Genomic DNA, 21,109 nt, shown 5'->3' on the forward strand with positions numbered 1-21,109 from the left:
AAGGACTTGTGGGACAGGGCTCTAAGCCCCACCCTGACCTCGGACGTGGCCCTCTACCCTGACTTCCGGGCTGGCAGGCTGGGTGGAGGACGACTCCCCCTCCCCCCCACCCTGTTCTGACAAGATTAGGAGCCTGATTATAATTAGTGTGCTCACATGCTTCACCTGCTTCTTTCATCCTCCCCTCCCCTTTGTGGCCACCTTCAGGCCTCTGCAACTCTGCCCTTAACTCGCCCAGAACTTTGGGACTCCTGCCAGGGCACAAGGATTGCAGTGACTGGGGGCCAGGCCCAGGGCTGGCCTGCTGGTCCTCCACTAGTGTCCAGGGTGGCTCTGGGCCCACAGGCTCCCAGGGCAGGGGCTAAAATCACAATGCCACCCCTTCCTGACTCCCTCTGCCGCCCAACCCCCAGGTTTGTATCTGAGGGTAAGACAGCCCCTCCCCCTTGGTGGTTCTCCCCGGGACAAGGTTCTAGCACCCAGGTGGGTGTGGGTTTCCCTGTGTCAGTGGGGAACAAGCACACCTGTCTGTTCCTGTTCCGTTTCAGGCAAGGGTCTGTTTAGGACACAGGGCAGGCCGCCAGTGGGACAGGCTAGCTGGGCTCAGGGCCTGAGACTTCTGGAAGCGTCAGGGCCAAACTGGATGTTGGTACCTGAGCTGAGCCAGCAGAGGTGGTGGAGGCAGGCAGGAAAGGGGCAGGGGTGAAGAGAAGTAGGGGCTCCTTACTAGGGGGCCTTGACAAGGGAAGCAAGGCCAGAAGGAGCTGCAAGGCCAGGCTGGTGGCAGAGGGCCTGGGGCCTGGTGCAGGCGGACTGCACCCCTCCTGGTCCCTCTCTTACAGCCCTCTCAGGGAGTCTTGGGAGCAGATTACCTCGGTGGTGGAGCACCCCATTTCCATCCACAAAAAGGACCTGGAAGAGCCACAGGGGAAAGTCACGGTCAGCTGAAGTGCCCCTCGCCCATCAGGTTGGGGCATCCCAGAGCAAGACGAGGGCCCCAGCTCTTTAGGTCTGATCCCTCTTGAGGCAAAAGCACTTCTCCAGGAAGCTCATGGATATCTCCCTGCAATGGGGCGGGGCCTGTGGAGGGCCTTTCCTCCAACCCAGTGAGATACCTGCCTGGGGCATGAGGCGGGGCTCCTTCTCCTGCAGCTGCTGCACCGCGTCCACCAGGAAGGGCACCTCTCGGAAGGCCAGGAAGCCTGACACGTAGGGGGCTGTCAGGTTCACCATGCGACAGTCCTCATACATCACCTGCCACCAGGCACCCAGGTCACTAGGCACGCGCGGCCCTGGCCACCTCCCCCGCACCCTCGCATGCCCTTGGCCCTTATCTGACAATCCCTGTCACTCCGTCTCCCAGGCCCACCCCCAAGTCGCCCCCTTCCCTGCCTCACTAACTGGAGACAGGTGATCCACCCTGCAGATGGGCAGTGGGGATTCAAATGCTGCCATTTCAAAGGTACTGGCCACACCTGGTCTGTAACAGGCCCTCCTCAGGCTGCCTCCTTTGTAAATCAGACCTGCTGCCTCCCCACCCCACCCTGCTGCCAGGCTTTTTGGAGGCTCACAGAAGACAAAGCACAAGAAGCACCTGTGAATAGACACCATAGTGCCATATTAGAAGGGGCCTCCGGGAAGAAAAGGCCAAGTCTTCACAGAGGCTACAATAGCAAGAAGGGCAACTCTAGCTTTAAGAAAAGAGATTACAAATATTTCGGAAAAAGGACAGGCACGATCTCAGAGTGAGGCAGTTTGGAAGAGAACTGGGTCCCAAGGGATGGGAGAGTCCAAAAAGAAAAATTCTGAGGCTGCAAATAACCCCAGAGAGAGAAGAGGGGATACCCCTGGGGATGTTGTGCTAAAAGGCCTGGCTCACGCTGGGAGAAGTAGGGGCCAGGAGTCTGAGGCAGACCTGCTGGGGACCACCCAGAATTTTCACACGCTCTGGCAGACTCTTCTTCAAACTGAAAAGTCCTAACACAGCATGGAAGAGGAGGCCCTGTTGGTACTTGATTAGCATGTAACGACCCGCTCAGAGCACAGGACGGCAGCCCTAAGCCCCTTAAACATTGAGTTTTCATTACAGCCAGACCACCGGAGGTGAGAACGTTTCCCACTAAGCACACATTCTCCAGAACCTTCAGATGTCCTGGATTGTTACTGACCATCCCACCCCCCCACCAATCTCTTGGTGATAGCTTTCAAAATCATACTTCCACCTCTCCCTTGAAGCCAGGTCATAATGACATGTCCTTAAATGAAAGAATTACTCTAATAGCATGGAGGAAGGGGCTCGTCCTTCCAACATTTTTATCAGTGACTCACAGGAAACTCATCAAACTGCCAATGACCTAGAGTGGGCAGGGTCCAACCGGATGACAGACCAGAGAATTCGATTCACAGTGAACCCGGCAGGCTGGAGTGCTGAACCCCATGCAACAGGATGACTCTTCACGGGGACATGTGTGAAGTGTGGTCTGAGTTCCCACAGGATGATGGTGGCTGCTTACGTTTGAATCCCTCTGCACAAGCTCCAGGAACCAGAGATCCACAGGAGAGGAGATGAACCCCCTCTACCCCATGCCCACAGCATAACAGGGAGACAAGCCAATTACAAGCAACGGTGTGCATCTACGGGCGGAAATAAACAGCCCAGACTCACAGAGCCAGCTCTGGGCCCCTCGCCAGAAAGGCAGGTGGGGAAGGGACGAGGGCAGGGGGTGTGGTGGGGCATAGTGGTAGGGAGCCTGATGGAATGAGACCTGGGGGGCAGCCCCAGCCTTATCAGGAAGATGCTGCTCTGGGGAGACACAGGTGAGCCCTGGGGGCTTGTGGAGAAGAGAGCGAGGCCAGAAGTGTAAGGTCCTTTGGAAACGAGAGTATCAAAGAATCAGAAGAGACACTGGCCGTCTTTGCTTCTGAAAAGGATGCCATTTATTGGCACGACGATACTTCACCGTCCCTCATGATTTAAGAAACCCACTGAGGCACCCAAACCCCTGGCCCTTGAGTTTCCTGTTTAAATACATTTTTTTTTTTTTTAAGGCCACACCGTGTGGCATGCAGGATCTTCCCTGCAGTGGAAGTGCAGAGTCTTAGCCACTGGAACACCAGGGAAGTACCTAAGTACAACTTAGAGTGAACAGAGAACTCAGAAGGCAATGATCAAACCTTGTGAGTTGATGAAATACTGCCCCCAACCAGTTGTGCAGCAGAGGTAAGTTAACTAAACGCCAGACAGAGAGCACAACCTGGCAGAAATAAAAACAGAAACACAAAAAAACCTGACAAGACAGAAAACCCAGCATATGCATGACTGAAAAAGAGAAACAAAACTATGGAGCTGAAATAATAAATATAACTAATACTTAAAACCACAAACTAAGAAACGTTCCAAAAATAAAAGAAGATCTGACCCCACATATTGAAAGACCCAAGTGGGAACTTGGGGAAACTGACATGGAAGTCAACTCAAGATGTATCTTAGTGAAGATCCACCAGAAGGCAGGCAGCAGAAGCAAGAAGAACTACAATCCTCCAGCCTGTGGAATGAAAAACTGCATTCATAGAAAGACAGACAAAATGAAAAGGCAGAAGACAATGTACCAGATGAAGGAACAATATAAAACCCCAGAAAAACAACTAAATGAAGTAGAGATAGGCAACCTTCCAGAAAAAGAATTCATAATAATGATAGTGAAGATGATCCAGGACCTCGGAAAAAGAATGGAGGCAAAGATGGAGAAGATGCAAGGAATGTTTAACAAAGACCTAGAAGAATTAAAGAACAAACATCTAGAAGAATTAAAGAACAAACAAACAGAGATGAACAATACAATAACTGAAATGAAAAATACACTAGAAGGAATTCATAGTAGAATAACTGAGGCAGAAGAACGGATAAGTGACCTGGAAGACAGAATGGTGGAATTCACTGCCATGGAACAGAATAAAGAAAATAGAATGCAAAGAAATGAAGACAGCCTGAGAAACCTCTGGGAAAACATTAAACACACCAACATTCACATTATAGGGGTCCCAGAAGGAGAAGAGAGAAAGGACCCGAGAAAATATTTGAAGAGATTATAGTTGAAAACTTCCCTAACTTGGGAAAGGAAATAGCCACCCAAGTCCAGGAAATGCAGAGTCCCAGGCAGGATAAACCCAAAGAGAAACACACGGAGACACACAGTCATCAAACTGACAAAAATTAAAGACAAAGAAAAATTACTGAAAGCAACAAGGGAAAAATGACAAATAACATACAAGGGAACTCCCATAAGGTTAACAGCTGGTTTCTCAGCAGAAACTCTACAAGCCAGAAGGGAGTGGCAAGATATATTTAAAGTGATGAAAAGGAAGAAGCTACAACTAAGATTACTCTACCTGGCAAGGATTTCATTCAGATTTGACAGAGAAATCAAAAGCTTTACAGACAAGCAAAAGCTAAGAGAATTCAGCACCACCAAACCAGCTCTACAACAAATGCTAAAAGGAACTTCTCTAAGTGGGAAACAAAAGAGAAGAAAAGGACCTACAAAAACAAACCAGTAACAATTAAGAAAATGGTAATAGGAACATACTTATTGATAATTACCTTAAATGTGAATGGATTAAATGCTCCAACCAAAAGACACAGGCTCGCTGAATGGATACCAAAACAAGACCCATATATATGCTGGCTACAAGAGACCCACTTCAGACCTAGAGACACATACAGACTGAAAGTAAGGGGATGGAAAAAGATATTCCGTGCAAATGGAAACCAAAAGAAAGCTGGAGTAGCAATACTCATATCAGATAAAATAGACTTTAAAATAAAGAATGTTACAAGAGACAAGGAAGGACACTATATAATGATCAAGGGATCAATCCAAGAAGAAAACATAACAATTATAAATATGTATGCACCCAACATAGGAGAACCACAATACATAAGGCAAATGCTAACAGCTATAAAAGAGGAAATCGACAATAACACAGTAACAGTGGGGGACTTTAACACCTCACTTACATCAATGGACTGATCATCCAGACAGAAAATTAAAAAGGAAACACAAGCTTTAAATGACACAACAGACCAGATAGATTTAATTGATATTTATAGGACATTCCATCTGAAAACAGCAGATTACACTTTCTTCTCAAGTACACATGGGACATTCTCCAGGATAGATCATATCTTGGGTCACAAATCAAGCCTCAGTAAATTTAAGAAAATTGAAATCATATCAAGCATCTTTTCCAACCACAACACTTTGAGATTAGAAATCAATTACAGGGAAAGAAACATAAAAACCACAAACACATGGAGGCTAAACAATATGTTACTAAATAAACAAGAGATCACTGAAGAAATCAAAGAGGAAATCAAAAAAATACCTCGAGACAAATGACAATGAAAACACGATTCAAAACCTATGGGATGCAGCAAAAGCAGTTCTAAGAGGGAAGTTTATAGCAATACAATCCTACTTCAAGAAACAAGAAAAATCTCAATAAACAATCTAACCTTACACCTAAAGGAACTAGAGAAAGAAGAACAAACAAAACCCCAAGTTAGTAGAAAGAAAGAAATCATAAAGATCAGAGCAGAAATAAATGAAATAGAAAGAAAACAATAGCAAAGATCAATAAAACTAAAAGCTGGTTTTTGAGAAGATAAACAAAATTGATAAACCTTTAGCCAGACTCATCAAGAAAAAGAGGGAAAGGACTCAAATCAATAAAATTAGAAATGAAAAAGGAGAAGCTACAATGGACACCACAGAAATACAAAGCATCATAAGAGACTACTACAAACAACTCTACGCCAATAAAATGGACAACCTGGAAGAAATGGACAAATTCTTGGAAAGGTGTAACCTTCCAAGACTGAACCAGGAAGAAATAGAAAATATAAACAGACCAATCACAAGTAATGAAATTGAAACTGTGATTAAAAATATCCCAACAAACAAAAGTCCAGGACCAGATGGCTTCACAGGTGAATTCTACCAAACATTTAGAGAAGAGCTAACACCCATCCTTCTCAAACTCTTCCAAAATATTGCAGAGGAAGGAACACTCCCAAATTAATTCTACGAGGCCACCATCACCCTGATACCAAAACCAGACAAAGATACTACAAAAAAAAGAAAATTACAGACCAATATCACTGATGAATATAGATGCAAAAATCCTCAACAAAATACTAGGAAACAGAATCCAAAACACATTAAAAGGATCGTTCACCATGATCAAGTGGGATTTATCCCAGGGATGCAAGGATTCTTCAATATATGCAAATCAATCAATGTGATACACCATACTAACAAACTGAAGAATTAAAAACCGTATGATTGGACTTCCCTGGTGGCACAGTGGATAAAGAATCTGCCTGCCAATGCAGGGGACACGGGTTCGATCCCTGGTCCGGGAAGATGCCACGTGCCATGGAGCAACTAAGCCCATGTGCCACAACTACTGAGCCCGCATGCTGCAACTAAGGAGCCCGCGTGCCGCAACTAAGGAGGCCATGTGCTGCAACTAAGGAGCCCACCTGCCACAACTATGAGCCAGTGCAACCAAATAAATAAATAAATATTAAAACACCACCACCACCACATGATCATCTCAATAGGTGCAGAAAAAGCTTTTGACAAAGTTCAACACCCATTTATGATAAAAACTCTCCAGAAGGTGGGCATAGAGGAAACCTACCTCAACATAATAAAGGCCATATACAAGAAACCCACAGCAAACATCATTCCCAATGGTGAAAAACAAAGCATTTCCTCTAAGATCAGGAACAAGACAAGGATGTCCACTCTCACCACTATTATTCAACATAGTTTTGGAAGTCTAGCCACAGCAATCAGAGAAGAAAAAGAAATTACAGGGATACAAATAGGAAAAGAAGAAGTAAAACTGTCACTGTTTGCAGATAGATGACATGATACTATACATAGGTAAATCTGAAGATGCCACCAGAAAACTACTAGAGATAATCAATGAATTTGGTAAAGCTGCAAGATACAAAATTAATGCACAGTAATCTCTTGCATTCCTATACACTAACAACAAAAGATCAGAAAGAGAAATTAAGGAAAATTAAGAAATTAAGGGGAGGCGGGGCTGGTGGTGGTGGTGGGATGAATTGGGAGATTGGGATTGACATATATACACTAATATGTACAAAATAGATAACGAATAAGAACCTGCTGTATAAAAAATAAATAAATAAAATTTTTAAAAATGTATCTTAGTGGAAAAAAAAGTAAACAGCAATATACTGGACCCCCCCCTCAAAAAAAATCTCCACAGTAATCATAATCTACTATCAACAGCAACTATAACATAACACATGTCAAAGTTTTACAGATCAGAGAAAAATACAAAACCAGCTTTCAGAGACATGTGGGGACAACTGGGGAAATGTGTTATGGAATGGGATTCAGGTGGTGATGGAATAATGTATGTATATTTTAAGGTATGATAATGACGCTGCCATTATGTAGGAAAATATTCTAGGACAGGTTTGCTGAGCTGTCACAACCTCTAGGAGGCACTCCTGAATCTCAGTGCGCACACACACAAAGACTACAAAATCAGCTGAATCTTAAGCAGAGGGTATACGGGTGTTCAATGTATTACTCTTTCAACTTTTCAGTATGTGCACACATTTTCAAGTTAAAAATCTGGGAGAAGGGATGAAATGAGAGAGTAGCACTGACATATATACATTACCAAATGTAAACTAGATAGCTAGTGGGAAGCAGCAGCATCATACAGGGAGATCAGCTTGGTGCTTTGTGACCACCTAGAGCGGTGGGATAGGGAGAGTGGGAGGGAGGGAAACGCAAGAGGGAGGGGATATGGGGATATGTGCATACATATAGCAGATTCAGTTTGTTATACAGCAGAAACTAACACAACATTATAAGGCACTTATACTCCAATAAATGTTAAAAAAAATTCTGGGAGAAGGAAAAATCAGTTGTATAATTAGCGTGTGGGCATGATCTAGTCAGTAGTCTCTGTGAAGATATGCAAGTTTCAACCTAAGCTGGCGTTGTGCATTAGGCCCACCAAACGTTTGAACCAAAAGGCTGAACTGCACTTGAGGTACTCGATTCAGTTCTGGGTGCTGGATGTAAAAATGGGCCCTACTCACTGAGGGCAGGCTGGAGGACAAGCAGCAAGTGAAGGAGCTGGAATCACCTCAGTGAAACTCAGGAGGACACAGGACTGTCTTCAAATAGGAGGGTAGGAAAGGTTTGTCCTGTGCTCTGCACCTTAAGGCAGAAGTCACAAACAACTAAATTTCAGCTCCATGTGGAAAAGAACACACGAACCAGGCTTCCAACTATGGAACGGGCTCTGGTGTGAGGCCACGATTTGTCAGGGATGGTGAGGAAAGGATTCCTGGCTGTGCGAAAGGAGACCAGTGATTCACAGCCTGGCTTTGCTTTGGAATCACAGGAAGGATTGTTTAAAAAGGTAAATATCAGTAAAGGGAGTGGGGCCCTGGAATCTTTTTTTTTTTAACAACTTTATTGAGATATAATTGACTACCATAAAATTACCTGAAGAGTATAATTCAACGCTTTCTGGTATTTACAGAGTTGTGCAACCATTATCATAATCCAATTTTAGAACATTTTCACCACCCCCAGGTAATTCTTATACCCATTAGCAGTCACCCTCCATCCCAATCCCTAGCCCTTGGCAACCACAAATCTACTTTGTGTCTCTATGAATCTGCCTATGGAATCCATATTTCTAAATGCACTTCCAGGCGACTCTCATTGCATAGATCCATGGTTGGGCATTTGGGAGTCATTGGACCAGACTATTCCAAGATCATTCCCTAGTCTAAGCTTCCATAGCACAGGATGACAAGTGCTGACTACATCCAAGTAGCAAGCACTCTGCTCAGTGCTGGGGCTCCAAAAGAAATACAGTATAACCCTGCCCTTCAGAACCTACAGATGGTGGGAAAACCAGAATATACCAATAACTTTTCTTTGAGGTAAGGGGAACTATTCAAAACTATTATTGCAATGAGGGGAGGAAGACTACTGCAAAAGGAGAGTGCTCCGTTAACAGGCTGTAAGATCTGCGAGTACCTCCTAAACTGATAACTTTAATACAGTGTGAGAAGCACTGTAATAGCACATGCATAAGAAACAGGCCTAGGACAGAGACAAGGGGGTGGTTAATTCTGCAGGTACGGAAAGGTATAGAGCAATGGGAACAAGTGAACTGGGTCTTGAGAAGCGAGAAGTCATCCTCAGAATTAACAGTGGCTTAGCATTTAATTTTTGAGGGCTTACCACACGCCCATTATGCTAATTGCTTTCCATACATGATCTCAATTATTCCTCACCAAACTCTGAGTCAGGTATCAATATATTTCTGCTGAATTTTGACTAAAGGATCTTCCAAGTAAAGCACAAAGACGCTGAGGCAGGAAGGTAGTAGCTTTGGGATCAGGCAGAGGAGCAGGGAGGGGGAAATGCTGAAGCTGCAGAGCAGAGGTTTCCTCGTCAAGCTCTTCTTTAGCCAAGGCTTCCTGAGCTGTTGACTCCAAAGGAATCGTGGGCACGCTGTTCATTCATTCACGTATCTATTCGATCGTCTTCTATGTGTCAGGCATTGAACTAGGTGCAGAGGCTACAACCGGCGGGCAAGACAGCATGGTTCCTACCATTGTGGAGTTTACATTCTGGTAGGGGAGACACACAGGCCAATTCCATCCCAGTGTGATAAAGAGGAATGAGAGGGTGCTGAGAGCAACTCCTGGTCTTGCAGGACGAAGGGGGGCTTACTGGAGGACCTAAGAGATGAGGAGCAGTTAGCCAGGAAAAACATTCCAGGAGAGGAAACTTCACTGCTAAGATCAGGCAGGCAGATACAGCAAGGCGTGTTTGAGGAAGCCAAAGGCCTCTGGAGTGGGGAGTGGGTGAGGAGCGGGTGGTAGCCAGAGGTGAGCCTACAGAGAGTTACGTTAAGCAGGGGTCAGATCACGAACGGCCTTTATGCCTTGTCCGTGAGTGTCACTTTTATTTACCATGAGATCACAGGATAGGCACTTAAGTGTCTTAAGTGGACTAGGTGGTGACCTGCTCACATTTGGTTTTTAGAAAAATTGCTCTGATGGCAGCATGGAGAAGGGACCCAGGAAAGATTCTGCCTGTCACCTACAGGAGAGGTGACGGTGGCACAGCCAGGGAAGGGACAGCAGCGATGCAGACAAGTGGATAGATAAGACTCCAGTGATTTTAGGGGGGAGAAAAAATGGAGTTCGTGTGTGACCTGCTGTGAGGGGTCTGGGAAGACAGAGATTTCCAGCTTGGGCAACTTGAGGGTGTGTTGCTGTGGGCCCCTGACATGGGGAGCCCAAGATAACGGCCACACTTGGAGATCATGAGTTTATTTGGATGTAAGTCACAGAATGGCTTCAGTTTTTGTCCCCTATCCTCTTCTTTTCAAAGGCTTCCCAATTCATTAATGAACTCCCACGGAAGGAGAAGCGGGGTTCTACCCTAACACTGTTCCCTGTCCAGAGCCCCACCTCTCTCACTAATGCACCCCGGGGCCCAGCGTAGCGGCCCCTAGCCAGCGTCCCCCCGGGGTTACCTCGAGCTCAGGGTAGCTGAGCACCACCAGGGAGGCGCAGGCGCTGACACTGTCGCCCTTCACAAAGGACACATCCACGCCCCCGACCCTCTGCAGACCCGAAAAAGCGGGGTCCCGTTGCCACGCCTCCGTGTCCCGGTCCACGACAAGTGTCTTCAACAGGGCTTGCTCCCTGAGGGCAGAAACAGGTCCAGCGGGCAGCCCAGCCCAGATCCCCCCACCCCGCGGTACGGCTGCGGCCGCCCACACACGGAGCGTCCAGGCCCGGGGTTCGGGGCTGTACCCGGGGACCCTCCCGGTCTCACCCCCTCCCTTCCCTGGGACCCAGACGCGTCGCCGGAAGCTACAGCTCCCGAACGCCCTTTCGCCCGCACGCCGGAAACGGTCGCAGGCCCCCGCGGCCCCAAGCCGGGGATTACGAGGTCGGAGGTCCGCGGGGAACCTCGTCGCTCCAGTCCCCGGATCTTACGCGTCCTCTGGCCCCATTACCGTTTCCAGAGCGACAGCGTTTCCTCCGGCGGCCTCCCAGCCGCCTTTCGGGCCATGGCGCGGCCCTGAACGCCCCTTCCTGTGGCGTCACTTACGGGGCGCCGCGCGCAGGCGCCGGACCGCATCGTTGCCATGGCGGCGCTCAGGTCGGGGTCCGGGACGTTGCCGCCTCGTGGCCTGAGGCCCTGCTGGGGACCAGCGGCTCGGCAGTAGCGGCCGCCGACCTCAGAGTCAGCCTTTCCCCGCAGCCGTGGGGGAAGGAAAGTTGTCCCCGTCCAGGGCCCCTGACGGGATCTGAAAGTTACACTGACAAACAGATCTGCAGGAGAAAAGCACGTGTACACATTTTACTGAATTTCTACACGTACATGACACCTTTCACCGGAGAGTGGAGACCTGAAGTGACCAGAGCGGGAAACTTTATACCCTTTGGATAAAGAAACAATGAATTTGTGAAGAATTGTTAAGGCAGAGGGGTTTGGGCTGTGGGTAGTAAATGGTGAAACCAGATGGAGGTTTGCTCACCTTGGCCTTAAACGCCCTGTCTCTGGTGATGAGAATGTCTCTCTCCCTCCTGGTACAGGGAGGGGACCTTTCACGTGGGAGATTTGGAGTGAAAAATGGGAGAAGCAGGAGTGATCTTGCTGCTTCTGCCGTCTTCTCGAATTTCTCCGGCTTAAGATCAATACACCAATGTGCCGTATTTTGGGGTAGTGTGTCCTGAACGCCATCACCAAGCATCTGCCGCTTACATGACACCTTGACCTCCGTTTCAGGGACTCTTTTTGAGGACAGGACACAGTCCTTAGTGGAGCCAGACTCGTAAATTTGACCCGGTGGATCTTGGTGAGCAGAAAGACTTACTACGGACAACCTGTGGAACATTGACTGACCCCCTGCTCTTCAATTGAATGAGTAGTAATTCCATTCTCTTTGTGCTAGGTGTTGTGTGAGATGCTGGGGTTACAGCTTCCTCATGGTGGAACTGCAATTGTGTTAAGTGCTGGAGTGAAAATAATATGGGAGCATTTCAAGGTCTGAGGTAGCAAAGAGGTTGGTGTATTTGAAAGGCAGCCAGCTAGGCTGAAGTGTAGCGATTTAACCCGTGGTTTATATTCTACTAGGGGAATTAAGAGAAGTATATGGATAAGTAATCTAGTCTGAATATAGACCTCAAGAGGAAAATACAGGATTGGAGTCTGAGGTTCAGGAAAAGCTTCATATGGCATTTGACCACTGGCGGCAAATGGGAGAGCCAAGATTTACTCTGCGGTCCATCTGGGCTGTACTGTGTGTCAGCCTTGTTGTGTTACAGAGCAGTCAGGACACAGAGGCATTTCGCTTTAGTTATCAGGAGTCATTCACTCCACAGGAGTCACTCCATCTCCACAGGAGGCAGTTACTGGGTGCTGAGGAAGGAGCAGTTCTCTGGGTTGAGGTTCTGATGTGCTTCAGGGTACAGGCGTGGTGATGGGGAAGGAATGCTGGGGAATGTGTAACACTCCAAGTGGGTCTACGTGTGAAGGAAGGGGAGCAGGGTTGAAGGCAGGCCTTTATAGGATATGCAGTTGCAGGGGTGGCTTCCATGTGCTCCAGCTGGGCCCTTTCCCCTCCAGCTTCTCTCTGCTCTTGCCCCAGATGGCTTCCCAAAATAATCCCAGCTCCTCAGAAGGAAGCACAGTCCTGCTGTCCCCAGAATACACTTCAGTCTGATGAGGTTTCAATCTTGTCAGCATTTGCTTTCTCGGGAGAAGGCACTTTCTTGGTGTTTTTCCAGTTGGAAATGAGATTCATAATGTTCGAGCAGGGGATTAATTAGTGGAGAGGGATTAGAAAGAGCAGGAAGCAATAAAAATGCTAATCATGGTTGGATGGATTGTTATTCAGCTCAAGGCCTCAGGCTTTCTTCTACTTTCTCATCTTGTGTCCCTCTAGACCCAGCTGATACAGCGACCCTACACTTGTTGCGAACATATGAAGTCAGAGATGTAGCAGTGCCCTTGCACGGGGCTGGACATGGGTAGCTTTACCTACTGAGCAAAGCCCTTTCTTCACAGTGATTGTTTATCACTAGAAGTTTGTTTCCGGGTTGGAATTGCCTGAACCTAGGAGTGACTGAAATAGCTCATGACTTGTCTCAGTTAACACGTGACGAAATCCTACAGCCACTGATGAAAGGTAAATAATTTACACACATAGTAAGGTCTTAGAAAGAAGGAGACAGTGATCAGTTGTGAAGATTTTCAGATTAAGTCATCACCAACCTAGTGAATGTTTCCTCCTGGGCCGAAAGCAGACAGAACTGTGGAGCAGGAACAATCCAGAATATGAATGGAAACGAGAATGAGTAGGCAGGGCTAGAGGGGAAGGTCAGGGTCAGTGAGGAGCTACTGAGGAAGGGAGAGTAGGTGGAGTTGACACAGACGCTGTGGGGAAGAAGACACAGGGCGGGGGGGGCACGTCTCCTTCGTGAACCAGCGCCTCTTCTCCTTGCTGCGGTTCCAGACCATGGGGTTCTCTCCTGGAGGAACCTCTTCATTTTAGAAGAGGAAAATGCAGTTTTCCCCTAAAGCAGTGTTTTGCCACTGGAACAAAAGCGGGCTGCTGGAAATTTACTGTTTCTCCTTCAAGTGTCTATTTCCTTTTCCTGAGGAGCTGTTTGCCCATCCCACAGCCCAGCCCCCTGACAGAATCAGCTGTTACTCATCATTGGCTAGAGCTCTGCTATCCTCCAGGAAAGTCCTGTTAGGCAGGGAGTGGGAGGGCAGCCCTCTAGGATTAAGCTTTAGCCCCTGAGCCTGGCGACGGGGGAGCAGTGTGAAACTCCACTTCAGCTCTGCTGTCATTTTGTCCACAGGAAAAGTTTACCCTGTCACATTCTAAACCAGAGTGTATGTTTTCTGTCAAGAACCTTCCACTTTGGGACTTCCCTGGTGGTGCAGTAGTTAAGAATCTGCCTGCCAACGCAGGGGACACGGGTTCGAGCCCTGGTCCGGTAAGATCCCACATGCCACGGAGCAACTAAGCCCGTGCGCCACAACTACTGAGTCTGCACTCTAGAGCCCGTGAGCCACAGCTACTGAGCCCACGTGCCACAACTACTGAAGCCCATGCGCCTAGAGCCCAGGCTCAGCGACGAGAAGCCATTACAATGAGAAGCCCGTGCACCGCAACGAAGAGTAGCCCCTGCTTGCCACAACTAGAGAAAGCCCACGCACAGCAACGAAGACCCAACACAGCCAAAAATAAATAAATTTAAAAAAAAAAAGAACCTTCCACTTTATGGACACCCCTGCAAGGACATCTCCACGAACACATGAAACCATTCCCCAAAGCCTCTTCCCCAAAGAGGATTCTTTAGCAGCAAAATTCAAGTTTATTAAAACAGCTATGACAAGTATAACAAAATTTACATCTGCCTGTGCTAGGCCAGTGTGTTTCTGTACAAACAACAAGATAATGCTAGATAATGACAGTTAACACTTTGAAAGCATAGCATACAAAACAACATTATCTTCATCAAAAAAATAAAACCTTCATAAAAGTGGGAAAAAAATTCTCCCCCCCATCCACCAAAGGAGGTCTTCACAGGCTGGCCTGCTCTATCCCAACTCTGAGGTATCAAAGGAGTTCCAAGTGCAAACTGAAGGGATGAACAAGCAACTCCCCCACTCTCACGTCCATTAAATGCACAATCCAGCTGATATTGTGGCAGAGTGCCTTTGCATGGAATGATTCAACAATCAGAGGTTACTACATGCAAGTGGATATTGTATCAAATCCTGGATTCCTGTGCTCCCCTTTATCAAACATGGTGAAGAGAAACCAAAGTAATAGAAATGGAGCACGGATTCTTCTACGGCTCCCTCCAATGGTGCTGAAGGGCCCATGGTGTCCTTGGCGAGCATTTTCTATTTTTGTAGCTCTCCCCATTCCATGGGCCCAATTTCAAGTTGATTGAGTCATCATCTCATTCAGAATATGTATGAAAAGACATTTACCTCTGACTTGTAAACAACTGTCATCCCAGGGCTAACAGGTGCTGAGCTATCTAGGAATAGGAATTAGTCCAGAGAGGTCAGAAGCATCAAGTAGATTTTGAAAAAAAGGCACAACACAGTGAGAAAAGCAGCGCAAGATCAGGGTGTGTTGACTATTCTTTATTTCCTTTTCAGAAATGTGACTGGTTTTATATTCTCTCTGAGTGTTATTATGCCTTGGCTGAGACCCAAAGAAAGGACCAGATAGTCATACACTTGGGGAAATCAAGACCACACTAAGAGTTCATGTTTATTTGGCAGAATGGTAGAGAGGCAAAAACTTCCCCAAGAAATGCCAGAACCATGCCTTTGATCCAAATTTACACTGATAATCTTTCATTTAGAATTTACTAGAATACTAGAACTGGCAGGAAATCAAACTAAGACACCGAAAGTGTCCTTGACTCTTGGCCCAGTGCTCTTCACAATGAAAGCTTGTGGGCTCTGACCCTGGAAATTTGGCAGTGACTCATTTGCGGGCTTGGGTGAGGGCTGGCTAGTTTGGCCTCACGGCACTCACAGAATGCCCTGACTTGTATTTGTGAGAAGACAAAAAAGAGTCTGGCACTTTTTCATATCTTCTTGAAAACCTAGAAATATTTGTACAATTTTCTGAATTTAAAGGAATGGAAGAAAGAAGAAAGCCAGATTCTCGTTTGTGAGTGCAGAATAAACTAGAAAAGAAGACAAATTAATAACCCCATTTTCCCTCCCTGTCACTATGCAGTGGTCTGAGGAAGAAGGGCCTGGTGGGCTGGGTACGTGCATAGTAAGAAGCTAGGACATCTGAGGCACAGATTCCTATATGTGAAGCTGAGAAGCTATTTTTTGGTTTCTCCTGGAATGCAGAGGATGGTGGTTTATTCTAGTTTCATATAATCTTCAATTTTCACCTCCTAATGAACGGTATTCAGAATATGAGAAGATAGTTTCAGAATATACACATGTTCCTGAAACAGCTTGGCTCTCAAAAAGTTGTCAGCCGGACAGCACATCTTGGTCTCAAATTTAGTGCTGTGCCAATAGCTTTCCTTCTAAGCACGCACAAAGGCAATAGCCCACAAAGGAACCCATCCCACCAGTGAGGAGGCAAGAGCCTTCTCTGCCCAAGTCTCTTGCAGAGATAGAAAATGATTCTATCTCATCTGTCGATTCCGTTTCAGTTCAGCAGCCATTTTCCACACAGAGACACAACTGGAAAGCAGTATCTCTTCTGGGAACTGAGATTCCATTTCGGGAAGAATTTCACTCTCTTTAGTCTGCATGTAACTCACCAGTGTCTCTCTCAGGCTGAAAAACCAAGGAACAAGAGACAGCGTTAAACAGTCATGTGACATAAGGAGACCATCACTGGTTGCTTTTTCAGGTCGTCAGAGAACCAAAGTGCTCATGAAGGCCAGAAATAACGAGAGTCAACCAACTGCTGAGTTACCGACCTGGCACTAGAATCCTAGGTTCAAGGTTCTAGTACATCCCTGCTGCTCCCCACACTGCAGTACACATACCCTATGGGATGGAGCACCCCTTGATAGGGGCCCCGTCAGATGGTTCTAAGCACTCTAGTGATACACCTGCTTTACAAAAAAAGCCTCGCCATTCAAAGAAAGCTTATATTCCAGTTCATCTGTATCAACAAAGATCGTAAATTCTCTAGAAAAGGGATCTTCTTTCCCTACACTAAAAGTCCAGGATAGTAAAGACTTCTTGAATAAGTTCAAAGAATACAAATGTAAATAGGCATATGCCATATACATAATGGAGGAAAACAGCAATTACGAAGTGTGTCGGTGAGGAGAACTGGAGTTTCACTATCTATTTAGAAAAACAGTAAAGCTAAATCCCTACCTCAGGCCACACATAAAAATAATTGGTTAACAAAACAAATGTAATGTATAAAACTATAAAAGCACAGGAAAAAACATGGGAGAATATTTTATAACCTTGGGATAAGACTCTTACAGGTATATTTTTCCTAAAGAGTCCTTGGAAACTTCTGTAGGAAAATTCTGCCAGATTTGGCTTCATAAAATTAAAGATAGAGCATTTGTAACAAAACAGATAAAAGATTAAGAAAAAGACAAATAGCCCAAAAGAAAAATAATCATAAGATATCATGAGGCAATTTGGAGGAAGATATACAAATGGCTGATAAATATTTTCAGCCTCACCAGTAAATAGGAAAATACAAGCAAAAATGAGATCCCATTTTTGGGCCATTAGATTGGTAAAAATATAAAAGACGAATAATATCCAATGTTGGGTATTCTTATACACTATACATTGGCGTAGCTTTTTCTATCAAATTTAAAATGCACATCTCTCTGACGTAGGAAGTCCACTTGTTATAATGAGAATATATGACTTTTTTGCAATTGGTAATGGTACATCAGCAGGAAACCAATTTCTGCAGTAACATAAGAATGATTTTCACATCTGTGGAAGATCTCGGGAGACGTGGCAGAATGTTGTGTGTGTGCCTCGCTCAGCAGGCTTACAAGCCTGTACCTCCACTCAGGGTTGAAATTCTCTGCGGTCTTGGGGTTCTTTAGCTTCAAGACTATCATTTCGTGAAGTTCCAGGAGGAAGGCATCCAGGCCAGTCTGATTCAGGAAGGTGTTGAGCAGCTTAGCATTTTCAGGGCTGAGATCAACTTTGTACCTTGGACTGATTTCCCCAAATGGCTCCTGGAATGAAATAAGAACACATGACACACGGAAGCCAGGGAAGGGAGCGTGCAGCTCCTTTCGTCCAGGTGGACAGGAAGAGGCCAGACTCACTTTTCTCAGTCGAAGCAGATGTTCAGACTTGTGGGCAGAGAGGAACTGCCAGAGGGAGATGGCGTGTTTTAACTGGCATCTGTTTAAGGCCTGAAAGAGAACAGAACTCCTGAATAGGAGGTGCTGTTTTCACTTGGCCCTGCACTGATTCCACCTCCCTCACCACAGAGGCACCTCTGCTTCGTCCACTAATTCCCTGCCTCATCTCCAGAACGTCTCTGAAAGCCCTCTCCCCGCTGCAACATCTTGGGATCCACCAGCGGCGTGCAGTTTGCAGGCACGCCTCCGCATATTTGTGGCACTCAGTCTAGATCTTTAAGTTCCAAGCACATCTCCGCCTTTCCCATCAGTGTGTTCTGATTACACTGTGGGCTGGCTCGGGGAGGGGGTGTTCTTGCCTCCCCTCCTTTTCAGGGGCTGCTTAGATCAGTACTCCCTGGGTGGTGGTATCCCAGTAGGAAGTGGGGAGACGATGGAGGGGGACAATGCTGATTTCCTTTGGAGAGAGGCTGACATGAGACCCACCTTTGAAACCTGTGAGGCCTGATCACCCATCCGCAGCATGTCTTGGATATACACATTTAAGTGCATGTTTGGATCCCCCCCAGCTGTGCTCAGAAACCCCAACGTGACTTCTATGGCAGACAGAGCTTCACAGGCATCGCTGTAGGACTGCAGTTGTCCTCTGATGGCACTGATGGCCACGTTGGGGAGGGGGCTCTAGGAAGTCAAAAGCAGGATAGAGTTCATGGTTGGGGCTTCCTGTGCACTGCTACTTGGTAAGAGTGCTTACCTTCTTCACTGCTAAGGCCACAAAATGGGACAGACTCTCTAATTTAAATGGCAGTAAGACTTCCCTGGGGGCGCAGTGGTTAAGAATCCACCTGCCAATGCAGGGGACACGGGTTCAATCCCTGGTCTGGGAAGATCCCGCATGCCGTGGAGCAACTAAGCCCGTGCGCCACAACTACTGAGCCTGCGCGCTGCAACTACTGAAGCCTATGTGCTTAGAGCCCGTGCTCCACAACAAGAGAAGCCACCGCAATGAGAAGCCCACGCATCACAATGAAGAGTAGCCCCTTCTCACCGCAACTACAGTAAGCCTGCGCGCAGCAACAAAGACCCAAAGCAGCCAAAAAACCCCAACCCCCCCCCCCAAAACAGCAGTAGTTAACACTTGGTGCTTGTTAAGTGTCAGCAGTATTTAGGTATGTTACAGAAAGAGAGATGAACTCACTGAATCCTCAAATCAACTTGGTGAAGATATGCATATGGACATATACATACATACAAACCACACACATATACATCACACCCCCCCACACACACATAACACACATAAACCAGAAAAGCAGGAATAAATAAATTCTCTGAACCTTTTGCATCAGCATACACAGTCATGACATCATTGCTAAAAAACTACAAGCACAAGATTTCAATCTGTTTATACTCAACAAGAAAACTTCTGTTGATCTGCTGTCCTGCTTGCCGTCTGGCAAGAGCACTGGGCTCTGAACGTAGGGAGGCCCTGAAACTCTTTGGTGCTCATGGCAAATGCCAGGAGTGAGGGTGGAAGAGTCCTAACATGGATGGAAACACTCTGATAAGACAGAGGCACACGCAAATAAGATTGATCATCATCACCTGTGGCATTTTGTTCTTGATGTCCATGAAGAGATGTTCATAGTTCCAGTCACGTCTGTACACCAGAGTGGGTATTCCCTAAAGTGAGAAAGAAAAAAGTCTTTGGAAATGGAATCCACTGTGGAGGTTTCCATCAAATGACAATATATGCTTGAGCAGAAACTCAAATGTAGTCCCAGGCTATTCAGTGCATCACCAGGCAAAGCAGGCAGCTCCTTGTTGCCACGTGATGTCCGTGTTTAACCCGTAATCTATGGAAACAGTGACATGAGGAACCCAGCCTGGCCTTTGTGGCCAAGCAGATACTGTCACATAGAATACTGTGGCCTGCAGGCCGCCGGGGGAAGTAGGTCCTGAGGACCTCCCAATGGGACACTGAGAACAGACTGAATGAGGGGGCACTCTGCTAACAGGGAGAGCAGAGTGAATTAAAAGCAGCCTTGAGCTCAAACAGTTCACAGTTTAACTGCGGGCAGGGAAGGAGCATAAATATACTGAAGTACCATACCCTTGACTGGACCTGGAAGGAGCAAGTACAGCCCAGGTAAAGAACAGATGGGGAAGTGCAGGGTGCATTCAGGGGAGGGAGAGTGATCCAGTACGTGAGGTTATGGGGTTCAACGTGGGGAACTGGCTGGAGACAGGGTCAGGGCAAGGCCACAGGGCCTTTTGTGCCACATGCGCATCAAGGTTATCCAACAGGGTGGTGGGATGCAGATCTGGATGTAAGAAATGTGGGCTAAAGAGCCTGAAGGCAGGGACCAGTTGGGAGCTACCGTAGCAGTGGAACTTAAGGACAGATGCTTTGAACTAGAGCAGCGGGCTCTGGTGGTGAAACGGGGGTGCCTGATGGCTATGGTGGTGAAACGGGGGCGCCGGATGACAGACTGTGTGTGCAGACTAAAGGAAAAGGGGGAAAACAATGAGGTTTTGGTGGTGCCATTAATTATGGCATAGAAATCCGGACGATGAGTCCATTGAGACCTGCAGACACCCTTGGGGTAATGTGTGGATCCAGATGCATAGACAGCTCCGGAGAGCCGTCAGCCCCAGTGGCAGGGCTGGTCATGGACACTGGGGGTGTGGAAGAAGGGTCCGTTGGTCCCTCCTCACTTTGAAACCACTGTGATCAAAGCCACACTCAGGGCAACTTTTGCAAAACAGACACACCGACCACGTAAATACAGCAGGTCAGCCTTGCCTTAAGGGTTAGCCTGGGCTTGCCCTGCAGGAAGCGGCTGATGATCTGGCGCTGGATCTTCTCCAGGTCAAACTCCTGCAAGGTCTCCCCGCCCTGCTCCACGTGGTACTGGCAGTTGGAGAGAATTAGTGGAATCAAGTCCCGCTCCACTTCGTAGCTGATAACGTGCAGGTCGGCGACCTCGGAGGCATCGACGGAGTAGCTGGGGGACAGATAGATAGAGCTCAGCACTCCAGTCATGGCCTGGTGATATGGAGTCAGCTCCTGTCTGATGTTGCCATGGGCTGTGCAGATGAAGGGACATGCAAATCTGTGACACTTGTGAGGGTGGC

The 21,109-nt window shown here is 47.0% G+C and overlaps 2 protein-coding genes across 27 annotated transcripts in view; both read right to left on the reverse strand.

The window, feature by feature from the left end:
• The window catches only part of ENDOV (endonuclease V), a 100,217-nt gene extending 88,950 nt beyond the window's left edge, over positions 1-11,267 (reverse strand). For 20 of the 22 annotated variants that reach the window (XR_010937344.1, XR_010937346.1, XR_010937343.1 and 17 more), the window contains exons 1-4: positions 11,116-11,267; positions 10,627-10,798; positions 1,120-1,254; positions 873-912 (exon numbers count right to left, since the gene is read on the reverse strand). Coding sequence is in view for 17 of the 22 variants with exons in the window: in XM_067714995.1 (XP_067571096.1) it covers positions 873-912; positions 1,120-1,254; positions 10,627-10,798; positions 11,116-11,249 (481 nt within the window). In the remaining 5 variants the exon portion in view is untranslated. Of the gene's footprint in view, positions 1-872; positions 913-1,115; positions 1,255-10,626; positions 10,799-11,115 lie in introns of all 22 variants that reach the window. The other 2 variants (XM_067714982.1, XM_067714985.1) reach the window with 2 other exon arrangements.
• Positions 11,268-14,468: 3,201 nt separating this feature from the next.
• Positions 14,469-21,109, reverse strand: part of RNF213 (ring finger protein 213) — a 112,253-nt gene continuing 105,612 nt past the window's right edge. For all 5 annotated transcript variants that reach the window (XM_067715834.1, XM_067715832.1, XM_067715830.1 and 2 more), the window contains 6 exons: positions 20,778-20,979; positions 19,577-19,654; positions 18,458-18,652; positions 17,933-18,022; positions 17,661-17,839; positions 14,469-16,445 (listed from right to left, as the gene is read on the reverse strand). In XM_067715834.1, coding sequence (XP_067571935.1) covers positions 16,292-16,445; positions 17,661-17,839; positions 17,933-18,022; positions 18,458-18,652; positions 19,577-19,654; positions 20,778-20,979 — 898 coding nt within the window. In that variant the 3' untranslated portion in view covers positions 14,469-16,291. The remainder of the gene's footprint in view (positions 16,446-17,660; positions 17,840-17,932; positions 18,023-18,457; positions 18,653-19,576; positions 19,655-20,777; positions 20,980-21,109) is intronic.

This window comes from Pseudorca crassidens, chromosome 19 (assembly GCF_039906515.1).
Source record: "Pseudorca crassidens isolate mPseCra1 chromosome 19, mPseCra1.hap1, whole genome shotgun sequence".
NCBI lineage: Eukaryota > Metazoa > Chordata > Mammalia > Artiodactyla > Delphinidae > Pseudorca > Pseudorca crassidens.